This window comes from Carlito syrichta, unplaced genomic scaffold (genome assembly GCF_000164805.1).
Source record: "Carlito syrichta isolate Samal-C Ts95f unplaced genomic scaffold, Tarsius_syrichta-2.0.1 Scaffold304253, whole genome shotgun sequence".
Classification (NCBI taxonomy): domain Eukaryota; kingdom Metazoa; phylum Chordata; class Mammalia; order Primates; family Tarsiidae; genus Carlito; species Carlito syrichta.
This window is the reverse complement of record NW_007248349.1, coordinates 118,866-146,121: the sequence shown is the minus strand read 5'-3', so window position 1 is coordinate 146,121 and position 27,256 is coordinate 118,866. Positions and strand designations below refer to the sequence as shown.

At 42.4% G+C, this 27,256-nt stretch overlaps 1 protein-coding gene across 1 annotated transcript; it reads right to left on the bottom strand.

The window, feature by feature from the left end:
- Nucleotides 1–7,574: 7,574 nt before the first annotated feature.
- Nucleotides 7,575–13,061, bottom strand: LOC103261966 (disintegrin and metalloproteinase domain-containing protein 1-like). The gene is made up of 2 exons (XM_021713118.1): nucleotides 10,470–13,061; nucleotides 7,575–7,694 (listed from the first exon to the last, which is right to left on the bottom strand). The coding sequence occupies exons 1-2, from the start codon at nucleotides 13,059–13,061 to the stop codon at nucleotides 7,575–7,577; spliced, it is 2,712 nt and encodes a 903-aa protein (XP_021568793.1).
- Between the last annotated feature and the right edge of the window lie 14,195 nt (nucleotides 13,062–27,256).

Below are 27,256 nucleotides of genomic sequence, written 5' to 3'. Positions count from 1 at the left end.
AGGCTGAGGTAGAAGGATCTCCTGGCCCAGGAGGTCAAAGCTATGGTGAGCCATGATCATGCCATTGCACTCCATCCTGGGTGACTGAGTGAGAACCCAACTCAGGAAAAAAAAAAAACCCTTTTGATGGCCAAACACATAAAGAAAAAAAACTTTTAGAAATACAGAAATACTTGATTTCAAAAGTGCAATCTGAGAGGAAGGTTTAAATACTGTGTCTTTCAGAATTTGTCAGTTCGAGTAGATAAACAATAAAGAAGGGTATATACACAAAATTTAATAGAAAAACGGGCTTGGTACTTTTATACGCATACATTTGATTTTGTTCCCTACAGAAAATGCATATTCTTCTCTTAATGCTCATTGGCCAACTGTAAAAAATCTGTAATGAAAAGAGTTATGAATTTTGCCATAAAGCATAGGTTAGGGGCTGGGCACAGTGGCTTATACCTATAATTCCAGCACTTTGGGAGGTCAAGGCAGGAGGATTGCTTGAGCCCAGGAGTTCGAGAACAGCCTGGGCAACAGTCTCAACAAAATAATAAACCTTGTCTCAACAAAAAATAAAAACATAAGGTGGGTGTAGCAGTGCATTTCTGTAGTCGAGAGGCTGATGCAGAAGGATCACTTGAGCCCAGGAAGTTGAAGCTGCGGTGAGCTGTGAGTGTGCCACTGTATTCCAGCCTGAGCAATAGAGTGAGACTCCAATTCAAAAAAAAAGAGAAAAAGAAGAATAGGTTAGGAATGTATAGTAAAGATATAGAAGAGGTTAAAAATTATACAAAAATACTATGTACAATTCTTTGTCACTAAATTTGAAAATATTGAAAGTTCTTTATAGAGTTAATGTAATCTTATTACTCACACCTGATGAAGACGGCATTTTTTAAAAGTTAGAATAAATTTTAGCCAGGCGCGGTGGCTCATGCCTGTAATCCTAGCACTTTGCCAAGAGGATTGTCTGATCTCAGAGGTTCCAGACCAACCTGGGAAACTTGGAGAGACCTCGTCTCTACAATAAATTTAAAAAATTACCCGGGTGTGGTGGCACGTGTTTGTTGTTCCAGCTACTTGGAAGGCTGAGGCAGAAGGATCACCTAAGCCCAGCAGGTTGAGGCTGCAGTGGCCATGAGCATGTCACTGCATTCCAGCCTGGGCAACAGAATGAGACTACAACTCAAAAAAAAAAAGAACTAAATTTTACTCATTCTGAATGTAGATATATTAGAAATAGAATCTTTTTTATTCAAAGAAAACAACATGCTCGAAAAAACTTGATGGCAAAAACATGAGCATGGGTATCGCATTAACAAATGTATCATTATGGGGCAACCCCTTCAGATCCCCTCCCACTGTGGGAGCTTTTCTGTCCTCTCAGTAAATCCTGCTTTCTCAAAAATAAATAAATAAATGTATCATCATAATTTATTACACAAAAACTTGAAAAAAAATACGAATATATCTATACATGCCAAAAAGAAATTTGTTTAAATTCACTAGCTATTTCTATTAAGAGCTTTAATGGGAATACAAATATACTATATAGGCATGGTAAAAACTATTTCCTAAAATCTAATGTCAAATAGTATATTAATTTGTGAGACAATTAAGCTATTTCTACTTAAAGTCTCTTTCCTTACATATTTGTTCTCACTAATTTGAATTGCATTTTCAGCAGATTCTCTCTAGTATGAGACTTTGTTCTGGATTAATTTTAAAAGCTCACAGACCCAGACTTCTGTCTCCCTCTCACCTTACAATAGACCCCTTACATTTTTCCAGGAATTAAAGTGTCAAAAACCATTCCTGGGAGGTGGATTGGCAGTTGAGGGAAACTGCTAGGGGAGGGAGGGGAGTACCTCATCAACAAGGATACCTGCATAATCAACGTCTGTATACCTAACCCTGAATTGTACCCCACATTTTTATAATTAAAAAAAGATGTAGAAAAAAAAACCATTTCCAATTTCAGATGCTTTTTTTCAAATTGTCTCACTATGCTTTTCAGTAATTATCTGTTGGGTATTTAGGGGTTCTTCTGTTCTCAAGTCCGAAAGACACCCTATTGCTTATCTCTGCTTTCTCTGTTACAATTACTAATACTATTTGTGTCTTGGAACTGTCAGTAGTTTGTCCTCATCTACCCATATTTTGTGGTTTGTGAGATGCTTATTGCCATTTTCTGTTATAGATGTTATTTGTAGGTTTTGATTTTTATCATTCTAGTGTTTTGTCTGTTTTTATGGTATGATTTGAGATTTAAAAACCTACACTGCTGCTGCCACCTTCTCCCACATCTTCCTTCCTTTTTCATATTTAAATCTGTTTCCTAGCCATTAAAAAAATAGAACACTACATCCTTATGGTAGATCCATTTTTCCTATGGATTGTGATATGCAGTCTTACTAAATAATGTTTTTAAGTTGAAGAATACAGCAAAGTTCCCACTATATCACTAGAACTATTTACCCTATCACAGGGACCTCGTGAAATAACCTGGCCTTTTGTAGAAATAGCAGTGCCTTTCCCCAAATATCCTGACAGTGTTTTATTTGAATTTTGTCAAATATAGTAAGCATTTATATCTATGATCCTACTAAATCACTTCCTTTGAAGAGTTAATGTATAATGTGGACTCATCTCCAAGACATAATGAGTTTTAAAAAGCATAATACTATTTATAATGTACATAAAACAGCACTGTATATTTTCTACAGGTCTGATAATATGTTAGTACATTTTCTACTAAGCTGATAATGGTTGAAAAGTTTGGGAAAGTTTTGAGGTGAGGAGTAATTATAAAAGGGGACTTTAACTTAATGCTTAATGTATTTTCACTTTCAGAAATAGCTTTATGTTACATAATTTACATATCATAAAATTTACCTACTTAAAGTATACAGTTAAATGGTTTTAGAGTGTTTTCAGATTGTGCAGTCATCACCATAATCTAATATTAGAGCATTTTTATCCCTCCAAAAAGAAACCTGTGCTAATTAGTAGTCACTCCCCATTCTTCCAGTCTTTGCCTCAGTTTCTTGCACCCCAGTCCTAGGCAATCTCACTAATTTTTCTGTCTCTGAATTTGCCTGTTCTAGACATTTAGTATAGATGGGATCATACAATATGTGGCTTTTAGTGACTGATTTTTTCTTTACCTAGCATAATATTTTCAGAGTTCATCCATAATGTAGCATGTATTAGTACCTGATGTCTTTTTTTTTTTTTTAAAGAGTTGGGATCCCACTCTGTCATGCAAGCTGGAGTGTAGTGGTGCAGTCATGGCTCACTGCCTCCTTGACATCCTGGGCTCAAGCAGTCCTCCAGTCTCAGCCTCCTGAGTAACTGGGACTACAAGAATGCACCACCATGGCCCACTAAGTTTTTTCATTTTTTTTTTTTAGAGACGCACTATATTGCCCAGACTGGTTCTAAACTCCTAGCTTCAAGCAATCTTCCCACTCCTGCCTTCCCTGTTGCTGGGATTACAGGCATGAGCCACCACACCTGCTCATTCCTTTTTATTGATGAATAATGGTCCATTGTATGGATATATTAAATTTTACTTAATGATGAACCAGTTGGATTTTTTCACTTTTTATATAAATAATACTGCTGTAGACAAACACTCATGTACAAGTTTAATGAATTTATATAATCACCACTATTTGGGTGTGTATAATATTATGCCTACAGAGACAGATTATAAATTCCTTGGGTTCAAGGAACATGGTTTATGGTTTTGTGTTACCAGAAATAATTTTGCTGATAAGTATTTGACAGGTGGTACTCTACTTTTTTTTTTTAAGTCCAGATTTGTATCATTTGTCTATGTCTGTGATGTAAATACTCCCACGATCATGACTAACTTCCAACCACCAGTGTTGGTTACTAAACACAGAGTTGGTAAGACATGCCACAGTCAGCACTCATAAGCAGATGTTAACTGGCTCCAGCACATTGTTAATACTAGAAAGAAAACCAGCTGTGAAATCAGGTGACCTAAAATATCAATCCTGATTCTGCTACTTATTCGCTGTGTGGCATTGCCTCTTCTCTGAGTCTCATGTATAACGTGGAATGTTTCTTTCTTTTTTCTTTCTTTCTTCTTTTTTTCAAAGACAAGGTCTTACTCTGTCACCCAGGTTGGAGTTCAGTGATGTGATGATCATAACTCTCCATAACCTCAACCACCTAGGCTCAGGTGACCCTCCTGCCTTAACCTCCCAAGTAGCTGTAACTATAGGCATGTACCACCACGCCCCGCTAATTAAAATGGAGATCTTTCTATTAACCTCACCACGTAGTTGTATTGTAATGACATCTAATGCATGGTCAAGCATGCATCCAAATAGCTCTACCATGAAGCTGGGCCCAGAATAGAAATTTAGTCAATACTTGTTGATCATCAAGCTCAAGACAAAACCACATTCCCTGAAGCTAACTCAACTCTTTATTTTCCTTCTCTGAAGATTCTTCCTCTGCCCACTTTACCAGTTCTTTCTTCTTCTTCTTTTTTTTTTTTCCTTCTTTTTTTGAATTGGAGTCTCACTCTGTTGCCCAGACTGGAGTGCAGTGGCGTGCTCCTGGCCACCGCAGCCTCACCCTGCTAGACTCCAGTGATCTTTCGCCTCAGCCTTCCAAGTAGCCAGAACTACAGGTGCACGCTACCACGCCCGGCTAATTTTTTATTTATTGTAAAGAAGAGGTCTCGCCAAGTTTCCCGGGTGGGTCTCGAACCCGAGGGCTCAGGCAGTCCACTCATCTTGGCCTCCCAAAGTGCTGGGATTACAGCCTGAGCCACCGAGCCCGGACCCTTCTTCTTATATAATCTCCTGTCCAGCTTTTTCATGCAATATTCATTTAGGAAGATAAGTATTAGAAAAAAGAAGACAAATTGATCCAATTAAATTTAGGTGGAATCTTTGTAAAGCATAAGCTGAGTCCTCATTTTGGAGGCAGACCCTGATTAGAAATTTCTGGGACTTGTAATTTATGGTGATGAAAAGGATATGAGATGGACCGGAAATGTATCTTTCCTATAATGACTTACTTGGCTAATATGATATGTAACAAAACAGTGATATCTGGGGACAAATATTTATGGAATATTTATTTTGTTTTGGGCAGTAGTCTAGAAGTTTCACATATTAGTAATCCTCACAGTAACCCTATAAGAAATATATGATTTATCCAATTTTATGGTTGAAAAATGGGTACTCATAGAGTAAAATGAGTTATCTAAAGTCACACAGCTAAGAAGTTGAGTAGAGATTCAAATCTAAATCATGGTTTTAAAGCCCAAATGCTTTGGTAACTTCTCTTACCAGCCTAGGGCTGGCAGAGTGGTATGAGAAGTGTCATCTCTGGATTCACAATTTAGATTTTATCTTGTTGAGTGAATTGAAGGGACAGGAAGCCCAATAGGCCCAACCAGCTATCCCTAAACCCTAATCTGATGTCTGGGAAAATATTTTACTATTTTCTTTCACAGAGTGATATCCTGAGGCTAGCTCTGCAAGGCCTTAGAAGAGAGGAATGGGTTCCCATAAATCTCAGCCTCTTTTGCTGCCTACAGTGATAAATTCTAGCTGTGAAATTACTGCTTCTTTGAACTAAGCAGGACATAGGCAGCCAAAACTTAAACTAATTCAAGCAAAAGCAGGATACTGAGAAGTACTTGCCTAGTTCAGAGCTTCCTGAGCATGCTTATCGGTAATTATCTTGAGAGTAAACAGAATTCTGACAACAGGAGTGGTGGAGAAGGGAAAGTTATAATAGACAGACAGCATAGGTGGAGAATAGGACCCAGAAGAAATTCCTGGATATACTATATTCTGGTTTGTATATTTACAAGGGTTGACAGTATTACTTGTAATGGCTAGAACAAAACAAAACCCTGAAAATAAAATTAATGTTTATGTATAGGAAAATAGTTGAATATAATTACCAATATGCTGTGGAATCCTATATGGTTGTGAAAAAATGATTTAGAAGTATACAGGATGACTTGGTGAACTTGCTACTATGCAGAGAAAAGCAAGATTCAAAGAAAAGTAGATAATTTCACCTCATTTTTAAGATATTGCCCCCAAACACATAATTATGTGAGCATGGCAAAAGGTATGGAAAGCTGTGCACTAGGCTCACAGTGATTTCTAAGAACAAAGGTAGGGACAACCACAACCAATGAAGCAGATAAAGAGAGGGAATGGTAAGTGAAAGAAATAAAGACAGCATTTTGTTAAAAGGAGGAGCATCCAAACTAAAAAGAGCATGTAGGACAGGACCTCATTTTATAAAAGTATATGTGTCTGGGCTTCCTGAAAATAACAGGGGTTACAATTCAGAAAATAGGAGACAATGGATGCTCACCATCAATGCTTCAGTACTCTATAGGCCATGGTCTGTTGGGGGCATTACCTTCCAACATTCTTGTGCCTCAGTCCTTTACCTGGACCACCTTAAACAAAGCATAGGGCCCCAACTTTCACCTTTTCTCTCACCAGAATCCTTCCTTTTTAGTGGTCAAAATCATAGTGAACTCTGAATGGATATAACTCTGCTAGCAGTGAAGACAACTCAGCTAGAAATTGAGTCGAGCTATGCAAATCCTGTCTCAACCACTCTTGCAAAGAATAGGACTTGGGATCTATCTTTGAATAAAATCTCACTAAAAGTTCCCCCCAAAATAAAGGCAAAATTTCCTCTGATTAAATAAAAACTACAGAGGCTTTGAAATGTCTATAAGTACAGTTCATTATGTCACAAGTTTCAAAGACCCACAATCTATTTCATAGCAAGGGTCAAGGTCAAAGTATATAATTATCTTCTCTCCCCAGCAGAGTCTAGAAATAAGGAGATTTTCCATAAAAAGACGTAAGTAGTAGAGCATGCATTTTTACAGGGGGTGGTTATGGAAGATTTTCTCCCCATTGCAGAGTAATTACTTGGAGTCACATTACGTATACAATGAGGGATAGAAGACCTCACAAATTTCAAAAGCTTTGTGTCTAGAAACAGGGGGAAAGCTTATTTTACAGCTGTTTGACATTTTGCATTTTATTTATTTGTTTTGAGTCAGAGTCTCACTCTGTCACCCAGGCTGGAGTGCACTGGCACATTCACAGGGACCATAGCCTTGACCTGCCAGACTCATGTGATCCTTCTGCCTCAGCCTTCCAAGTAGCTGGAACTACAATCATGCGCTACCACACCTGGCCAATTTTTTTTTTCCTAATTGTAGAGATGAGGTCTCACCAAGTTGCCCAGGCTGGTTCCCAACTCCTGGGCTCAGGCAATCATCTCACCTCCACCTCCCAAAGTGCTGGAATTTTGGTGTGAGCCATGCACCTGGCAGTATTTGCATTTTCATCGGTGGAAGAAGACTGCCCTCTTTTTTTTTTTGAGAAAATACTTCAGTGAGACTTTTGGCCCCTCTCCTCACCCTATGCACACACCCAAATTAAAAAATTATACTCAATAATTAAGTTTGGAGAAACAAGAAACTAAAATGTTTTCAAATTAATGTAACACTTTGTCTTCATTGTGGGCAGAATTGCATCCATCTGCGTTTATGATGATATGATACGGGTTTTCGGTACATTGTTTTTAATTTTTTTTTCACTCTTACTGAGTCCAGAGAATGGAACGGTGTTTAGCTCCATGCTAGGAGGAAAGTTCCGCAGGCAGTTCTAGAGGGACAAGAAACGATGTCAGTTCGGGGCTAAGGAGAGAGATGGGCCATCCAAGTCTCCCAGGAAGGAGTTTGACCCCTAGATGCCAGGAGCATACCTGCAGCATCCAAATGTGTTTTCTTCCCCACATTATTACTTCCTTTTGTTTCTCCTATATCTGGATAAAAATTTAGAGCCTGGACATGGCAGTGCTTTGGAAAATAAGGGAAGGGCCTGGGTCTCTGCTGACCTGAGGCAGCACAGAGAATGGAGCAACCCAGAGAAGATGGGTAAAGGGTGGCAAGAAGTCACCAGCAGGGTCTCCAGCACCTGACTGGATCACAAATGACTGACTACCAACACAGATTACTGGGACATAAAAGCATTCCTCTTAATTCCCCAAACACATTGGAGAGAGAAGTCAGGAGAAAGATGACGCTTCCTAGCGGCAGTCACATACAGTGCAGAACAGACTATAGTCACCCGAGTAATTTTTTGTTTTTTTTTTAGTTGGAATCTCACTCTGTCACCCAGGCTGGAGTGCAGTGGCACACTCACGGCTACCGCAGCCTCGACCCACTGGGCTCAGGTGATCCTTCTGCCTCAGCCTTCCAAGTAACTGGAACTACAGGCATGCGCCACCATGCCTGGCTAATGTTTTGATTTACTGTAGAGATGAGGTCTAGCAATGTTGCCCATGCTGGCCTCTAAACTCAACCTCCCAAAGTGCTGGGATTATAGGCGTGAGCCACCGCGCCTGGCCATCACCCAAGTTTTACTGGGAACTCTGATTCTTGAGCCTGGAGATTTCAGATCACAATTTACATGTGCCTGCTCACCCCTGCTATAATTTGCCACTCCCTGTCATAGTCTACTCTAATGGGTTTTAGCCTTCTTTGGCTGGAGTTTCAGTTTTTAAACATTTCATAACCTAATTCATGAGGTTTATATAATTACTAATACTGAATTTGAGAAAGATTTTGGTTGTGTAGTGATGACAGACTGACAAAAAGCATCTACCCAAGGTGCAACTCTTACCCATTTTTAAGGTTGGATTTGGTTAAATCATTTCATTGGTCAGCATTTTTTGAACATCTACAATGAACTGGGCCCACAGGACTGAATCATAATGCCAGCTTGCCACTCTATGCTGTCAGGGTATGATAGCAAAAAAGACATTTTAATTCATAATGACTACAAAATGGGATTGGCTCAGGACAGAGGTTAGTATTAATTTGCAAAACTTTTGTTTCATTAAAGTCACAGTGGAAGAAGGCATGTTCTGGGCAATTAAGGACATATCAAATGTGTCTGCCATCACTTTTTTTGTTTGTTTAACCAAAGGAAAAGGCTCATGGAATATGTAGATTTAGCCAATCCAGGGGAGGGATGCAGGTTTCACCAATTATTAGCTTACTCCAGAGAGAACTCTTGGTCTTGTTTCCTCATGTATAAGACAGAGGTGTCACTGGGAAGTTGGGAAGATTAAATTAAGACAGTGAATGTAAAATGTTTAACACAGTTCTCAGTACAGAATGAATGATGTTAATATTACATTTGCTTTGTGCTCTCTTGTCAGAGAAGTAACTGATACCTCCAGAGCTCTGTTATCTGTACTGGAAAGGTTCCTTCTGATTGTCAGTCAACAAGTTATTAATGTAAATACATGTTAAAAAAGAAAAGTGGAATAGAAAATATTTTAATTTCATACATATACTCAGCACTGGGAAGATGCCGTATACTGTTTTAAAGGTAGTATAGACATATTTTCCTAACTCTAGGTGATGTTCCCCAGCTATGAGTTATCTGGGGGTATGAAATTCATCCCAGAAAAATTAGTAAAAAAAGAAGAAGGGCTAGGAAGGCTATCCTGGAAGAACAAAATATTTTAGATAAAAAGGTAATGTCTGTAAGAAGCACCTAGAAATACTGGAAAGTAATAAACCAAATATGCATGCATTGTGTTAAATGTCTGCCAGATTTGGAAAGCAAGTGTCTTCAATGCTGGCCTCTTAATCTAGGGACAATTAGGGTCATCTGCTTTATTTGATATAGTCCCTCCCATGGAGCTACAGAACAAAGTGGACTCAATAACCATAACCCATGGAACCTGAAGAGATGTCTAATATGAATAGAGTCTTATTTTTTTATTAAAAACCTCCTCATTTGATGAATGCACATTTATAGGGCAAGTTAGAACAATCAGTTACATAAACAACTGTTCTCACATAACAGGTAGTTGTTCCTTAAAATGAAAATCCTGTTGATAGTAATAAATTCTGGTATATATAATTCTGTATGTGAAACAACTTAAATGGAAGATAGCATGTCCTGAAAAAGAGTTTCTAGTGATTGAAAAAACTGGTCCAAAGAGACAAGGACATTGATATCCAAGGATGCATGTTAAGAGTTCAAGTGAAATGTGAAAAAACAAAAGGTACTAAATATTTAAATACAGAATAAATGTAAATTAATTACTAAAATAAATAATAAAAGTGGATGAATTCCTCTTTCCATGTTAGTGTATTTTCATGGACTGCAGAGTCGCAGTCAGAGCCTCTAGAGTCAACTCTTTCCAGTTCACCTTTGCTTCACTGAGCCTCTCATTCCCATTCAGTGCTTAAGGAGTTTGATATATTTGACTTCATTCCCCTACTACTTATCTTAGGGCTCTGATTCTTCCTCTTCCTCCTCCTCCTCTTCCTCTTCCTCCTCTTCCTCTTCCTCCTCCTCCTCTTCCTCCGCCTCTTCTTCTTTTTTAGCTTCGGGTGGAGCCTCTTCGGGGGCCTTTACTGGGGTTGTTGCTTCTGCAGCCTCTTCTGGGGCTGACGGTGGAACTTCTGGTGATGTTTTGTACTGGCAGGCGAAGTAAATGATTGTACATATTGCTATTATGGCTAGTAGCATAATGAGTGATATTATTATGTCTGCCACAACGCCTACTTGTTCCTCATCTCCTGGTTCTCCTGGAGCTTCTGGTTGTCCTGGTGCTGCTCCTGGAGGCTCTGGTTCTTCTGGTATTTCTGGAGTCCATGGTATTCCTGGAGTCCCTGGTATTCCTGGAGTCCCTGGTACTCCTGGAGGCCCTGGTACTCCTGGAGGCCCTGGTACTCCTGGAGGCCCTGGTATTCCTGGAGGCCCTGGTATTCCTGGAGTCCCTGGTATTCCTGGAGTCCCTGTTTCTCCTGTTACTGCTAGAGTCTCTAGTTCTGCTGATACTTCTGGAGTCCCTGGTACTTCTAGAAAATCTGGCTTAGCCGCAGGGCCACTGTCCACACTGCCCCCAGGTCCTACATGTTTGCAGTCAGGGGGAGCATACCCATCACTACAGTGGCAGTGCCCTAAATCATTACAAACTCCTCTCAGATTACATAGTTCCTCAGGGTTGCAGGAAAGATTGGTCCAGGCATGATCTATGCAGGAAGATTCCATGCAGATTTTGTCTGGTGCACAGTAAGTGCCACTGAGTATATTTCCTTTATCAGGGATGTTGCTATCATTATAGAGGCCCATGCTCCAGCAAAAGTCATCTCTAACAGGAACCTGTATCACTGTGTGGTTGAGTTTGATTGGTGGTAACTTAGAAAGACCTGTACATACAACCTTTCCACACAATGTATTACCTGCTGAACACTGAACATAATTTGGCTGATCTGCAGTAGGAAGGCCACAGTTTCCAAATCGGTCACCTTTACTGTTAAATGTACTGTAACACTCTTCTGACGCAGAATATGCTTCAAACCCAAATAATATTGAGCACTGTTCAGTAGGGTTAATGCAGCGACCTTCCTCACAATAGTATTTTCTGTCACATACAGTGCCATCTTGTTTATACCTGTCTTCAGGGCATTCTGCAGATTTCCCATTACAATATTCAGGGAGGTCACATGAAGTTGTAGATGAACGGCAGGTATCTCCCTGAAGTTTAAATTTACACATAAAACAGCAGGGTCCTTCCCCACACTGTGCACTTGCCTTTAGTTTACAGTTACTGTCACAGCATTGGTCTGCATGACAGGCAGAACCACAGTCGCACTGCTCCGCGTCCTCCACCACACCGTTTCCGCAGCGGGAATCCTCCCTTCGCTTGCGGCCTTTGTGCCCCGGCTTGTTAAACAGGCAGGCCCCCTTGTGTTCCTGAAGGAACCGGTGGAAGTAGTGAGAGCTGCAGTTGCTGAAGCCGCTCTCTTTAGTGAAATTTTCGTGCATGAGGCAAAAGGGCTTATCTTTACAGAAGCAGGCCGAGTGGTCGTGCTGAATCCCCAGGTTGTGCCCGAGCTCATGGACCATGAGCGCTGCTGATAGGAGGACATCTTCCTGATGGAAGGATTCGACAGCTGTCGCAAAACCGCTTGAGCAGGCACCGCCGAGAAACGCCTGGCCCATACTCTGTCCAGGATGACGCCCAACGATCAAGTGGGCAACATCATGCTTCACACGGTGGAGGAGCTTCTCTTGTCTCCAGCTGTTGAAATTCTTGAGTGTAACTTGCAAGTCCACTGGGACCTCTATCAGGTCCTGCTCGGTCCAGATCTCCATTCCCGCCAACACCACCTCTGTGTTGATTCCCCTGGTAAAGCTGTTGGCCAGAGCAATGATGTCCACTACTCTCTGGACTGTCCCGTTGACGGTACTGCCCCATGTCTGGAACTGCTGGTGGTTGACCACCACGAGCATCTCCACGTACTTGGTGTGTGCCCACAAGGAGGACGGCGCCTGCCGATTATGAGGCTTCCTGTGCCCTTGTTGCCAGCTGGTGGACACCACTTGCCTGTCTCTGGAAGCGACACTACAGGAGGCTCGCGCCTCATGTGCTGTGGTGTATACCACATGTTCAAACTGTTTGGAGGAGTCCATGGGCTCGATGCCATAGGAGATTCCCTCCTTACTCAGGATGCCCCTGAGGCCTGCACAAGTGTTGACAGACACAAACGAACCTGGCACTCCTTCTATGTAGCCTTCATAGTGACAGTCACGTGAGATCAAGGGAACATCTTGCCCCAGGATGCCATTGTGGTAAATGTAGACTGGAAAGTAACTCACAAAATAGTCTCTCTTCAACTGCAGGTGAACCAGGTGCTTCTGGCCGTGCAGAAACAACATATAGGATGCCTTTTCCACTGGATCTTCATTTTCCCTAACGGTCAGACTCTTTGGGATGACTATTTCATAAGAAGAGTAATGTACCGATGACACGTCACCGTATATGCTTGGGAGAAAAATCATCCCCAAGATCAACATGATCACCAACCTGACACTTGAAAGGCTTAGAAGTATGTCTAGCCACAGATCCTTCGTCTGGGGAGTCCATATTGGAAGCAGTCTCCTATCCTCATACAAAACCACATGGGGTTTTTGTAGAAAAGACAGGAAAGAGGTTGACATGGCCTTATTGAATCAGTTGGTGACACAGCCCGTGTCCATCAGCAACATCTGTCTCACACAAACAGGCCCTCAGATAAAGGTACTAGCCCCAGACCTACACTGGCTGTATAAAGGATGGCTACTTCCCACCTCTGAAAGATGAATGTTCTGCCTGATTCTCTACCTAGTCTCTCAGATGCATCTGATATCTTTCAGACATTTTCCATCCTTGATGATTTTCAGCATCAGCTACTCTGCTCCTTGACTAAGTCCTTAAGACATCATGCGGGAGTGGATGTATCCTCAAAAGAACTGCAGACTCTGTACTACAGGCTTATACCTTGAGAGAAAAAACTAAATCTTCATGTCTTTCTTAACTGTACTGTGCAGAACACTGCCTCTCCAACCCCTCCTGTTGACCGTTGCTCAACTAATTCCAAACATTCCAGACCAAGGAGCATGGAGATGTCTCTGCCAGGCACACTCCATTGCCCATTTGCTCTCTTCTGAAACTCTTGCTCTGAGCATATGAACACCTTTACCCACGGTGATCTTTTCTGCCTAATAAGGCATTATAGACATAATGTGTGCATCTCAGGGGCCCATCTGTTAGATAAGGCAAGTGAGGAGGCTGTCCTGTGACCCAGCATAGACCTCAGTGGTCTGGTGTCCCATGGGACACCAGGAAAATAGGCCTATTTTTTTTTTTAACATTATCAAGATTCTGTTTCTGAGTTGTGATTGTAATACTGTCCAAAAGTGTATATGGGAGATGCTAACAGAGCAGTCTTCTATTATGTGTGATAATGATAGGCACATTGGTTGGTATCTCCAGGAATATACTTCTGTAGGAATGACCCTTCATACTTGTATCCTCAGCTTATGCCTGTTGAAAAATAGGTATCCTAAAAGTCTGCCCTGTGTTAGAATAAAATCTCCATGTTTTGGTTAACTCTTCTGGTTTTTCATCCTGATACTGCTAGGCCTAGAAGAGCCCTTTTCCAAGAGTAGTTGAAGAAGAATCATTTTTTGAATGTGTAAATGATTCCCAGGTCTGGGTGGTACAGTGTGTCCTCTGTTGTATGTTGTTTGTTTGTGCTTGTTTCATGCCTTCCCTGATGCCTAGAAATGTCTTCTGCAAAACCTACACTCTGACCTAATGAATGGCACATTTGTGATTCCCAAATTTACCTTCTACTGCATTTTACTGGTCACTTCACTCTCTTGATTTCTTCTTTCCTCACATTTCATGGAACAAAATAGAAGAAAATGTAGCCTCAAGGTGAATCCACCTGTTTCTAAATTGTCCTCCTCTTATACTGAATAAATTGTCCATGGTCTGATATGAAGGCTGTCCCTTTACTTGCCACGTGCAGTCTCCTTTCATTTCAATTTCTTATGAACTTCTCTTCACACTGGTCTCTTCTCTCTTTTAATCTTAAAAAAATCTGGGTGTCAACTGGGCTCGGTGGCTCAGCCTGTAATCCTGCGCTTTGGGAGGCTGAGGTGAGTGGATTTCCTGAGCCCGCAGGTTCGAGACCTGCCCGGGCAACTTAGCAAGACCTCGTCTCTACAATAAATCAAAACATTAGCTGCGTGTGGTAGCGCATGCCTGTAGTTCCAGCTACTTGGAAAGCTGAGGTGGAAGGACCGCCGGAGCCCAGCAGGTTGAGGCTGTGGTGGCTGGGAGCGGCCACTGCACTCCAGTGTGGGCCACAGAATAAGACTCCAACTCAAAAAAAAGAAAAAAACATGGGTGTCTGTTGGAGCAACTTCCTTATAATGCTGTACTCTACCTTAGTAAAACCTTCCTTTCAGCCCACATCACCCCCTCAGCAACCATCCACATATTGCCTGTTTTATAATGCATGGCTTTGATGAAGAGTACATACATGAAGCCTCCATTCTTCCTTACCTGCTGTCTGTTTTTAACATTTTAAAATTCTGAGACACAGTACATTCACTGAGGAGTGTATTCTAAAAATAGATGTAGATTTTGGGAAATTATTAAAAATAGAAAAGAAGTGTAACCACTATTTTGGTCAAGTTATCGACACTTGAAGCTCTGCAGAAGTAACCGAGGTGCCCCTTTGTATTTACAAATCCCTCCTCCTGCAGAGACCTGCGTGATCCTGTCTCTATGGTAACAGCTTCCTCATGGTTCCTTGTAGTTTTACCTTCTACACACACAATCTGCACATTTAATATCAGTTTACCGGCCTTTGATTACATATGAATACATATATATACATCTTTATACATGCCTTCTTTCTTTCTTTTCTTTCTTTCTTTTTTTTTTTGAGTTGGAGTCTCACTCTGTCACCCGGGCTGGAGTCCCATGGCACACTCACGGCCACTCCAGCGTCAACCTACTGGGCTCCGCCAATCCTTCTGCTTCATCCTTCCAGGTAGCCAGAACTACAGGCGTGTGTGCTACCACGCCCGCTAATTTTTTATTTATGAGGAGGCAAGGTCTCAACAAGTCGCCCGGGCTCATCTCGAATCCTCGGGCTCAGGCAATCCACTCGCCTCGGCCTCCCAAAGTGCTGGGATTACAGGCTGAACCACTGAGCCCGGCTGTGCCTTCTTTTACCCCCCATTTCATTCAGGTTACCTTCTGTGATTATTGAAGCCATAGTTCATGTCTTTCCATTGTTAAACTGGTATTTCTGTGTCTAAATCCCTTTCAATTCACCATCCATCCTATTGTCTGTTTTCCTTTTTTCTCAGGGTATACTATGAGCAGTGCTGCTATGGACATTATTGTCTATGTAACATGATGCAACTGTACATGACTTCCTAGGGTATATTCCTAGAAGTAGAATGCTAGGTCATAGGATTGGCAAAACTTCAGTGTAACTAGAATATCACAAACCATGTGTCAAAATGTTGCGGCAATCACCTTCCCAAATCAGTTTGGGAATCTCTACCACTGCACATTCTCAGTAATGCCCGGTGTTGTGAATCTTTTAAGTTTTGCCAAGCATGTGATATGCAGCGATATCCTTTTGTGGCTATACCTTGCATTTCTCTGAATACTGATGTGAATGAAGACCTTTACAAATGCTTATTGACCCACTGTTTATATATTGATTCCAGTAGAACATGGCCTTCATCTCTCCCCATCCTATTAAACGGCCGTGCCACATGTTACCCATGAATGACTCTCCATAGTCAAATCACATGATCAACCCTCAGTCCTCTTTTTATGGACCATGTGACAACATCTGTTGAGGTGAGGGGATCGCTTGAGCCTAGGTTGGAGTCCACCCTGGCTCCAACATACTCCAACATAGTCAGACCCATCTTAAAAAAAAAAAACCCCCTGTGATGTGACTTATGTTTTGAAAGAATCACTCAACCTGTTATATGGAGATAGGCTATTGGGGAGCCCATGTGGAAGCAGAGAACCAGTTAAAGACTTTAGTTGTCTGCAAGGAAGCTGAAGGTGACTTGCATCACACTAGAGAGTTGGGGGAGAAGGGTCTTAAAGGTCACATTCTGGATATATGTTGAAAATAGATACAAGAGGATTTGCCGGTGGACTAATTTGTACTGTGAAACTCTTCTAGAACATTTTTTTCTTTCTTTTTTTTTGAGTTGGAGTCTCACTCTGTCACCCAGACTGGAGTGCAGTGGCTGCTCCCGGCCACCACAGCCTCGACCTGCTGGGCTCTGGCGATCCCTCTGCCTCAGCCTTCCAAGTAGCTGGAACTACAGGTGTGCGCTACAACACCTGGCTAATTTTTTATTTATTGTAGAGATGAGGTCTCACCAAGCTGCCCAGGGTGGTCTCGAACCCGCAGGCTCAGGCAATCCACTCACCTTGGCCTCCCAAAGCACTGGGATTACAGGCTGAGCCACCGAGCCCGGCCTGAATTTTTTTTTCTTTTTACTTAGTTTCAGAAACACAACTCTTTCTTGGAAGTACTCCCACCATACTGGACACTCTTTCTCTGACGTCTCACCTGACTCCTCCTCCTATCAGCAGCATCTGAACATGGAACAACTCTGGAGCTATTCGCCCAGGCCTCAGATCCCTCTTCTTCTCTGGCTATCCTACCTCCCTAGGCAATATCAACCAGTCCCGTGGCTTAACATGTCACTGACACACCGCAGCTCTCAAATATCCATCTCTCACTGACTTCTCTCCTGAATTCCAGACCCAGTCATCTTGCTGCATGGTTGACATGCCTACTTTGGTGTTTGGCAGGCATCTCAGATCGTACACGTCCACCACTGCTCTTTCCACACTCATCCTCATCTCAGTAAATGACAACTCCTTTCTTGCAGTGGCTCAGGGCAAAGCCACTGGAGTCATCCTTCCTTGCTGCCTTTCTCTCACACCATACATCTGCTCCATCAGACAACCCTTTAGCCCTGTCTCACCATATATACAGAGTCCAGCCATTCTCACCACCACCACTTCCACCACCTCCTAAAAACTTCCAACCTCTCTTGCTTGGCAAATCACAAGCATTGTCTAAGGGTTCTCTGCCTCTACATTGACTACCCTTGCTCTTCTTCCATGCCCAGCATACTCCTGTCTCAGGACCTTTTCATTTAGAGTTCCTCTTGCTGTTTAGTTTCACTGCAACTTGCAGAACTTTCTTCCTCACTTTCTGCACACCACTCCTCAAAGGTCTCCTTATCAGAAAGAATCCAGTGACCACTGTTTTTTGTTTTTTGTTTTTTGAGTTGGAATCTCACTCTGTCACCTAGGCTGGAGTGCAGTGGCACACTCATGGCCACTGCAGCCTCGACTTGCTGGATCCTTCCGCCTCAGCCTTCCAAGTAGCTGGAACTACAGGCATGTGCTACCAGACCTGGCTTATTTTTTTTATTTATTGTAGAGATGAGGTCTTACCAAGTTGTCCAGGCTGGTCTGGAACCTCTGAGCTCAGGCAATCCTCTCGCCTTGGCCTGCCAAAGTACTGCAATTATAAGCTTGAGCCTCCACGCCAGGTAACCACTGTCTTAAAATAGCACCACACCCAAACATCACTCTCCATTCCCTTGCACTGTTCAATTTGCTTCATCACACATACTAAAGTCTAGCATATCATGCAGTTATCTGATTATTGTTTACCTCCCCCACACCCAGTTCATAATTTTCTTGGGAAGGGACGTTGTCTTATGTGCTTCCACATGCCACAGTGCCTAGAAATATGCATGATTAAAGTCTCAGTAAATAGTTGTGGAAAGAATGAGTGAAAAAATAGGAAAGTACCACAGTTGTGTGCCCCTCAGAACAATGAGAATTCTTTTAAAAGCATAAAGCTGAGAAGTCAAATTTATGGAATGGGTCAATAGATTTCCACTGTAGATTTGGGCATTAAAAACAGAAGACAGGGTCAGAAGTGGGAGAAGAGTAGAATCCTTGGTTTGGGATCCAAGAAGCAAGATTGCTTTTAATGTCACCATGGTCTTGAGTGGGCCTCTGAGGATAGGAAGAAATTCCATACCAGCTTAACCATAACTGGGCCGAGGCAGTGATTGCAAAGTTAACCAACCTTGCTCCTCACCCCTAGATTTACAACATAGTATCAGAGATAGAATATGATTGCAAATGACCACATAGTGGGTCAGAATTCAGGGATATCAGGGAAATTCAGTATTTTACATTGATGGTGGTTAAATCTGACCATTGCTAAACTATGCACAATTAACAACAATCTGATATCTATCGACCCATTTGATTTTAGATGCTCTTAGCATTTATTGGAGAATCACCCATTGTATGCCAGGCACTCACTAGATAACCTCATTCATGTTATCCAGTTTAACCTCACAAACCCTGTGTGAGAAGCATCTGAGTGTGGCTATCCTACTAAGGAGGAAACCCAGGTCTAAGGAAGTAAAGTTCTGTGTTTTAAGATCAGTCAGCCAGAAAGTGACACCTGCTATTTAGAAATGTGGAACATGAAAGTCCTCAGTCAGAACAAAGATGACTCTCCTTTTAAAAATAGTTATAGATGGTGGGGTGCAGTGGCTCATGCCTATAATCCCAGCACTTTGCGGAGCTGAGGTGAAAGGAATTGCCTGAGCCCATGGGTTCAAGACCAACCTGGACAACTAGGTGAGGCATTATCTCTACAATAAATCAAAAAATTAGCCAAGTATGGTGGTGTGTGCTTGTAGTTCCAGCTACTTGGAAGGCTGAGGTGGAAGGATTGCCTGAGCCTAGCAGGTAGAGGCTGCGGTGGCTATGAGCATGCCACTGCACTCCAGCCTGAGCAACAGAATGAGAATCCAACTCAAAAAGTAAAAAAATAAAAATAAAAATGGTTATAGTTTTGCTCTTAAAAAATCTCTTACTGGTGGATTTTTTTTTTTTTGAGTCAAAGTCTCAGTCTATTGCCCAGACTGGAATGCAGTAGCAAGCTCAAGCCACCACAACCTCAACCTGCTGGGTTCAGGCAATCCTTTTGCCTCAGGCTTCCAAGTAGCTGGACCTACAGGCGTGCACAACAGCACCCAGCTAATTTTTTGATTTATTATAGAGACAAGGTCTCACCAAGTTGCCCATGTTGGTCTCAAATCCCTGGATTCAGGCAATCCTCTCGCCTCGGCCTCCCAAACTGCTGAGATTACAGGCTTGAGCCACCATGTCTGGTGGAATTTATTAGGCTAGACAAACACAAGGTGCAGAGCTGACACAATATTCACACTCTTAGCATCCAAGGGAAGGAAAGAACTTGTGGAGTGCTAGAGAAAAGTGTTCCGTTTTTCTCTCTAGCTTGAATTGTTTTATAAAGCATTTTTAGATATTTAGATTACTTATGAACATGGATTACAAAATATGATTTTAAAAAATGATCTGCTGGCTGGGCTCGGTGGCTCAACCTGTAATCCCAGCACTTTGGGAGGCCAAGGGGAGTGGATTGCCTGAGCCCACGGGTTCAAGACCAGCCTGAGCAATTTGGTGAGAACTCATCTCTACAATAAATAGATTTTAAAAATTAACCAGTCGTGATAGCGCGCACCTATAGTTCTGGCTACTTGGAAGGCTGAGATGGAAGGATCGCTGGAGCCCAGCAGGTTGACGATGGGGTGGACATGAGCATGCCACGGCACTCCAGCCTGGGAAATGGAGTGAGACTCCAACTCGGAAAAAAAAAAATCTGCTTTGGAGAAACTCGTGAATAAAATTAACAGCCTCTTGTTTTAGGTGTACTTTCCATGTAGACCATTAGTTGTGGGATGTGATATACTTATATCATTTTGTGGCGGTATTAATATTTCTGTAAAGAGACAGCTGAATGTCTGTGACTTTCCATAAACCACGACATATCAGTTTCCTCAAAGTTGAGACTCATTCTCTTTTTTGAAAATCAAATAATAAATTGATCGACTGTTGCTTTATTTTAACATATCTAATTGTATAACCGCCTTTTTTTTTTTTTTGAGCAGAGTCTCACTCTGTCACCCAGACTGGAATGCAATGGCCGCTCCCGGCCACCATAGCCTCGACCTACTGGGCTCAGGCAATCCTTCCACCTCAACCTTCCAAGTAGCTGGAATTACAGGCACCCACCACCATGCCTGGCTAATTTTTTGATTTATTGTAGAGATGAGGTCTCACCAAGTTGCCCAGGCTGGTCTCAGACCCATGGGCTTAGGCAGTCCTCTCACCTCAGCTTCCCAAAGTGCTGGGATTACAGACGTGAGCCACTGCGCCCAGCCCACTGCCTATTTTTAATCACCTAATTTATCTGTGGAAATATAAAGGATGGCTTTGGGTGGATAAGGGGTTAGTGGAGGGCATGAGGGAGAGCATTTCTCCTGTTCTTTAACACTGACACTGTGCCTTTTGCATTTCTATTTTTCATGTGAACCTGCACCAACACCCAACTGATGACTGTTAGCATCCACTACTGAAACTCCACTGCTAGCAGAAATGTTGTTTCAGAGGTGATTCATTTTGCCTCTCACAAGGTTTTCTTTCTTGTCTTCTCACAAGACCACCCCCAGAATTGAGATTCTGAGACATGTCCATGAGTAAACTTACTGCTCACTCTCAAAGTACCACTTGGAAATTTCACTCAACAGGAGGCATATATAGTCCCTGTGGCATAGAAAGCCACCCCGATGGGCTGTTTTACACTCACTCCTCCACCTGCTGACAACTTCCCCCATTATATCTTTCCCTTCCCTGCCATTGTAGTGAAACTGGCTGCAGAGAGAGATGGGACACCAAGATGTCTTGCCAGGAAGCAGCATTTATTCATGCCGGCAGCAGCTCAGCAGATTTGCATCTAAAGGCTGAGCCCCGAATGCTGTGAGGCATTACCTTGTATATTACTTTTTTTATTGTAACCTCTTGGTCTCTCTTATAAGTTTACAGTTTTGCATTATTTATTTGATTAGATATTGTATAGCTTGAGTCTGTAGTTAACATTGCATATTATACACTGATTGGTTTTACACAATTATTTTATTTGTGTGTCCTATTTGTTCATTGGCTTACAAGATTACTGTCCTGATTGGATTTCACCAAAAGTTTGAACATGTAGCCAGTCAAAGTGAAAAGCGTAACACAAAGAACCAGGAAGTAACTTAGGTAATACAAGGAAATGAGAAGTAGCTTATGTGAAAACAAGAAGTAGAATAACATAAAAACAAGAAGTAAAACAACTTATATAAGAACAAGAAGTAATGTAGTTTTCTTTTTGCTGATTTTTGCCTCTGTACTTCTGCTTTTGCAGAGGGGCCCCTGCCTCATTCCCCCCTTTAATGCTTGGACCTGTTTAGGGTTAAACAGTATCAGCTTGATTTAGGGGCTTGTACTTTTATAACATCATGATGTGTGCTACTGTCTTTTTTTTTTTAACCATGGCTTTAATGAAGCTGGAGACAGACCTTATAACCAGGAGAGCTTAACAGGGCAAGATTAGACAAATCTCCAGGACTTGCAAGTACAACACCCATGAGGGTTTTGAATCCTCCAAAAGTTGAGAATCATCCCCTGAACAATTTCCAGGGGTTTTAGCCTTTTTTAAGTTCAGACCAGGACATGAGCGATTTATTTTTTATACAATCGGTGATTTTTCTTTATTATCTATTTGTAAGCAATAGTTGCTTAGGTTAAATTTTTCACAAACTCCTCTTTTAGAAGCAACTCCTCTTTTAGAAGTCCAGTGCTAGGCAATTTTGATAAAAAGCATTGCGCATTTTGGTTTACTGCTTTGTTAGTATGTTAAGAACTTTTGCAGTTTTATTATAATTTTAGCAACCGCCTGTAATTGAGTTATGCAATTTAGTATGAAATGGGGGTTAAATAGCCCCGTGATCCATCTTCTGCCCAGTGGGCCGGGCCATAGTATTGGACAATATGTTCAGAAGGCCATTTGTCATCTTTTCGGTTGTCAATTTGCAAAGCACTCTTTTTTTTTTTTTGAGTCAGAGTCTTACTCTGTAGCCCAGACTGGAGTGCAGTGGCACACTGCTCACGGTCACTGCAGCTTCGACCTGCAGGGCTCAAGGGATCCTTCTGCCTGAGCCTTCCAAGTAGCTGGAACTGCAGACACACACCACCTTGCCTGGCTAATTTTTTAATTTATTGTAGAGATGAAGTCTTGCCAAGTTGCCCAGGTGGGGCTTGAACCCATAAGGTGAGGCAATCCTCTCACCTTGGCCTCCCAAAGTGCTAGGATTATAGGCGTGAGCCATCACACCCAGCCTTTTTTTTTTTTTTTTCTTTTTTCTTTTTAGCATTTCGTATACTGGGACTATTAACTGTTTCCCTCTGGTGAGTGGGAGCAGAAAGAAAGAAGGTTGGATTGACCCCCGACACACATGATCCTGACCAGTTTGGGAGAAGCCTGACATAGGCTATTTTTTTACATATTCAGTGAAATTTATTTTGGGCCCACCATTTGATATCTGCATCGACAGTGTCCCAGGCCTATGGGAGGTGAAGGAAGTTAGACAAGGGGTGAGAGTTTGGCTTGGAGACCCCCACCATTGGGTTGTCTTGGCTGTGACTTTATAGAACTTTTGGCCTAAGCACATTAGGCCTCCAACTAGAGCATTAAATTTATCTCTTCACTGGGCCAGACCGTTTTTTTCTATAATTGAGGTTTTAAGTAGCCAAACTCCATTGGCAGGGCTAGCGTACCCTGTCTCATTATAAAGCTTGTGGGGATTCAGTTTTCTAGCCTCCCATGGCCATTGATTGCTCATATTATTACAGCAACTGCAGCAACTCACCGGGAACAGGAATGAACGCACTCAGAACAGACACCAGAGACCAAGAGGAGAATCAAAGGTATTTATTCTGGAAGTCTCAGGCAGAGTAGCCTCCCAAAACCTGAGCCCCAACCCCTAGTTTCAAGCTGCTTTTATAGAGCTTTTTGTGGTTATAACATACATGGGTTTGCCATTAGTGGGTTTACAATTTTTAATTTAGGACCAGGAACAGTTAATTTTGCAGCAAGCATTGAAGCAAACATCTTTATGGACATTTCCATATGAGGTGCAGTAAAGGTGCTTACAGAAGCAGAAATTGCAGTTAAGGGAAATGGCGTGCAGCTGCTTACTTAAGATAAGACCCTTGAAGTCAGCTTTTCTGCTTAATTCCTGTTTTTCTATCTCATTCCCCCCTTTGATGCCCTTTAAAGTTTGTCTAAGGGGCATCACCTGCTTTCCATATCTTGCAGAGGAAGTTGTTTATAACCAGAGAGAAACATTTGGAATTTTATGGATTCTAGGCGGGAGGAAACAAATCAAACTCTTAGGTTGAGAATGCAGGGCTCAAACAGGAATGCCAGTAGGACCATGAGGAGGGGGTCCAGCTAATGAGAGAAGCCAGGACGCCAACTTCAAATATTGTTTCAATTCAGCCAAGAATTAGCTAATTCTTGTCGTGTGTGTGTGTGTGTGTGTGTGTGTGTGTATGTGTGTGTGATTCGTTTTCTTAATTGTTGGGCCATGTCCCTAACTACTACCTTGACTTATTTACATAAAAGCAGCATTCCTCATTTAGGAAGAGGCTAACTCCTCCTTTCTCAGCAGTTAGCAGGTTCAATCCTCTTCTATTTTGTAGTACCACTTCAGCTAGGGAATCTAATTGATCCTGTAAAGCTACTAATGATATACAACCCATTTTATGTCATCTGTTAGATTTCTAGATGCCTCCTATTCCAGTACCCATTTCAGCTGTTATTCCTAGTGTAATCAGCAGGAGGATGATCTGAATGGCTCTTGGGATTAAGTAAGACACATATTTTTATTGCAAACATAGTAGGGCAGTAATACATTCTAATGCATGAGAGATAAGATAGCATTAGCAGAGACTTTTACCACATTTTTAGTTTGTCAGTCTTTGGGGGCTACGGTGATCAGGCCTATGCCTAAAGCTAAGGCAATCAGGATGAAAAGGGCGAGGGTTAAGGAGTGATAACAATACATTCAGGAAATCAACAACCAATAAAATAATCTATTTTCTTTTGGGCAGTTGGATTCTCACGCTTTTGTTATACATTGACTGGCCAGGCTGCAGTGTGGTTGGAGCAGAGCGGCGGGCTCAGAAGGTGATCTTGAGGGGGTTCTCAGGGTCTCTGGTTGTCGTCCAGTTAGCTGTGCATTGTGGTAGAGCAGCAGCTTTTGCCCATGAGTGATGGATCCAAGTATCTATGCCTGCAACTTTTAAAGTGGGAGTTGTTAGAAGTACAGAGTAGTTCCATGTGGATTTTAGGGGTGCCTTGTACCAGTCTTTTACCCAGACAAAATCTCCTGGTTTGTAGGGGTGCACTGGGTTGCTTACAGGTAGAGGAAGTTTTTCCAGCATCCAGTGCTGTATCTGGGATATGGTGGTAGCTAAGAACTGTAGCTGGAAATGGATATCTAAATTTCCTATTTCTTTTCTGTCTCTGGAGACCCTTAGAAGGGGAGGAGGTCTGCCAAACAGGAACTCATAGCGGGAGAACACCTTACCCAGAGGAGAGCCATAGGCAGTACAGAGGTCCAGGGCAGTTGGGTTTTCTGACAAAGCTTACTTAAGGTTTGTTTTAGGGTTCAGTTCACGCACTCAACTTTCCCTCAACTCTGAGGCCAATAATCTGTGTGCAAGTTCCATTTGATCTGTCGGGCCCTTAGTAGTCCTTGTGTAATTTCAGGCATGAAGGCAGGCCCATTATTTGATTCAATTGAGGTGGGCATTTCATACCTAGGTAAGATTTTAGTCAGTAGGATTCTTGTTACTTCTCTGGCTTTCTCAGTTCTGGTGGGGTATGCTTCAACTCAGCCTGAGTATGTGCATACAATGACTAAAAGGCATTTGTATTCTTTGCTGGGTGGTAGTTCAGTAAAGTCTATTTCTAGGTCTTCAAATGGGCTTTGTCCAGTTCTTTGTATTTCTGGTGGTTGAGAAAGCCCTTGTTTGGCATTGTTGCGAGAATATGTCTAACATCTCCAGGTTACATTTCTGCAAAACGTGGGAAGTCTGGCCATATAGAAATACCGGTTCACTAAGGTTTCTAATGCTGTTTTTCCCTTATGGATGTTTTTATGAAGTTGGTGGGCTAGGTGGTTTGGGACAAAGTGCCATCTGTCGGAGAGAAGCCACCATCTGTCTGAGCCCTTGGTACCCTTTTCCCTTTTTATCCAGTTTTCTTCTTTCTGGGCATAGTTTGGACATGTGGGCAGGACTGAGATCATCAAAATTTTGCCAGGAGGAACCTGAGGGGTCACTGTCATGGCTGCCTATTTGACCTCCATGTCTGCTCTTTGGTTTCCTTTGATTATGCAACTCTTTCCCTTTTGGTGTCCTTGGTAGTGGATGACTGTAACAGCTGTGGGATCCCAGACTGCTTCTGGTAGGCTAGGATTTCAGCTTCATTTTTGATAGCTTTTCCTCCTGAGGTAAGGAGTCCTCTTTCTTTATAGACGGCCCCATGTATATGGAAGGTGGCAAAGGCATATCTTTGTGTGGATATTTACCCTCTGTCCTTTGCTTAATTCTAGGGCCCTGATTAAAGCCATTAGCTCTGCCTGTTGAACTGACTATCCCATTGGGAGGGCCCTTGATTCTGTTGCTTCTGTTTCCGTCACGACCGCATGTTCCGCTAAATGCTTCCCATTTGACAGGAAGCTGCTTTCATCAGTGTAGAGGACACAGTCTGGAGAAAGCAAAGGCTGATCTGTGAGATCTGGGTGGCTCAAGTAGATCTCATCTGTTGTTTCAATTCAGTCATGGTCCAGGGGTCCTGGCTCAGCAGGTAAGAAAGTGGCCGAATTTAAAGTTCTGACAGTCTCTAGGCACACCCTGGGGTTTTCACACAGAAGGCCTTGGTAGAGGCTCATGCATGGATTGGTGAGCCAATGGTGCCCATAGTGGTCCATTAGGGCCATGACTGCATGAGGGACTTTGATGTTCAGGAATTGTCCCATAGTAAGTTTGTCTGCCTCTTCAGCCAAGAGAACAGTGGCAGCCAGGGCCCGCAGGCAGGGTGGTCATCTAGCCGCCACTGGGTTTAGATGTTTGGACAAATAGGCCACAGGCTGTTGCCAGGGTCCTATATTTTGGGTTAGAACCCCCAGGGCCATTCTCTTCTTCTCATGAACGAAGAGATTAAATTCTCGAGTCACATCAGGGATTCCCAAGGCAGGAGCTTTTAGTAAAGCCTTCTTAAGGCTTCCTGTTGATGTTGCCTGCACCCTTGGAATGACTTTTTTTTCTCCCCCCTTTGTGTCTTTATAGAGGAGTTTGACTATTAGTGAGTAGTTAGGGATCCAGATGTGACAGAAACCAGCAGCCCCCAGAAACTCTCGAATTTGCCTCTGGGTTTTTAGAATCGGAAGGACCCAAACTGCCTTTTTTCTTTTAGGCCCCAAGGCCTGATGCCCTTTTGAGATTTGAAACCCCAAGTACTTGACTGTTTTCTGGCAAATCTGGGCCTTTTTAAGGGACATCCTGTATCCAGCTTTCAGGAGCCAGTCTAGCAATGTCTCTATTTCCTTAGTGCAGTCCTCCAAGGTTGCACTTGCCAGGAGGAGATCATCCACATATTGCACGAGAATACACTTGACTTCCGCACTTGGGAAGTGTGCCAGATCCTCTGCTAGGGCTTGTCCAAATATGGTGGGGGAGTTTTTGAACCCCTGGGGCAACTGGGTCCAAGTTAGTTGTTCCTTCTAGCTGGTGGCAGGGTTTTCCCATTCAAAGACAAACTTGGGTTGACTTACAAATGCAGGCAAATGCAGAAGAAAGCATT

What these genes read in the sequence shown, in the direction of transcription:
- LOC103261966 (XM_021713118.1), bottom strand. Translation starts at nt 13,061, where the DNA reads ATGTCAACCTCTTTCCTGTCTTTTCTACAAAAACCCCATGTGGTTTTG. An exon ending in CTGCAGAAGCAACAACCCCA is followed by an intron (nt 7,695 to 10,469) that starts GTAAAGGCCCCC and finishes TTGTCCCTCTAG; the next exon opens with AACTGCCTGCGGAACTTTCC.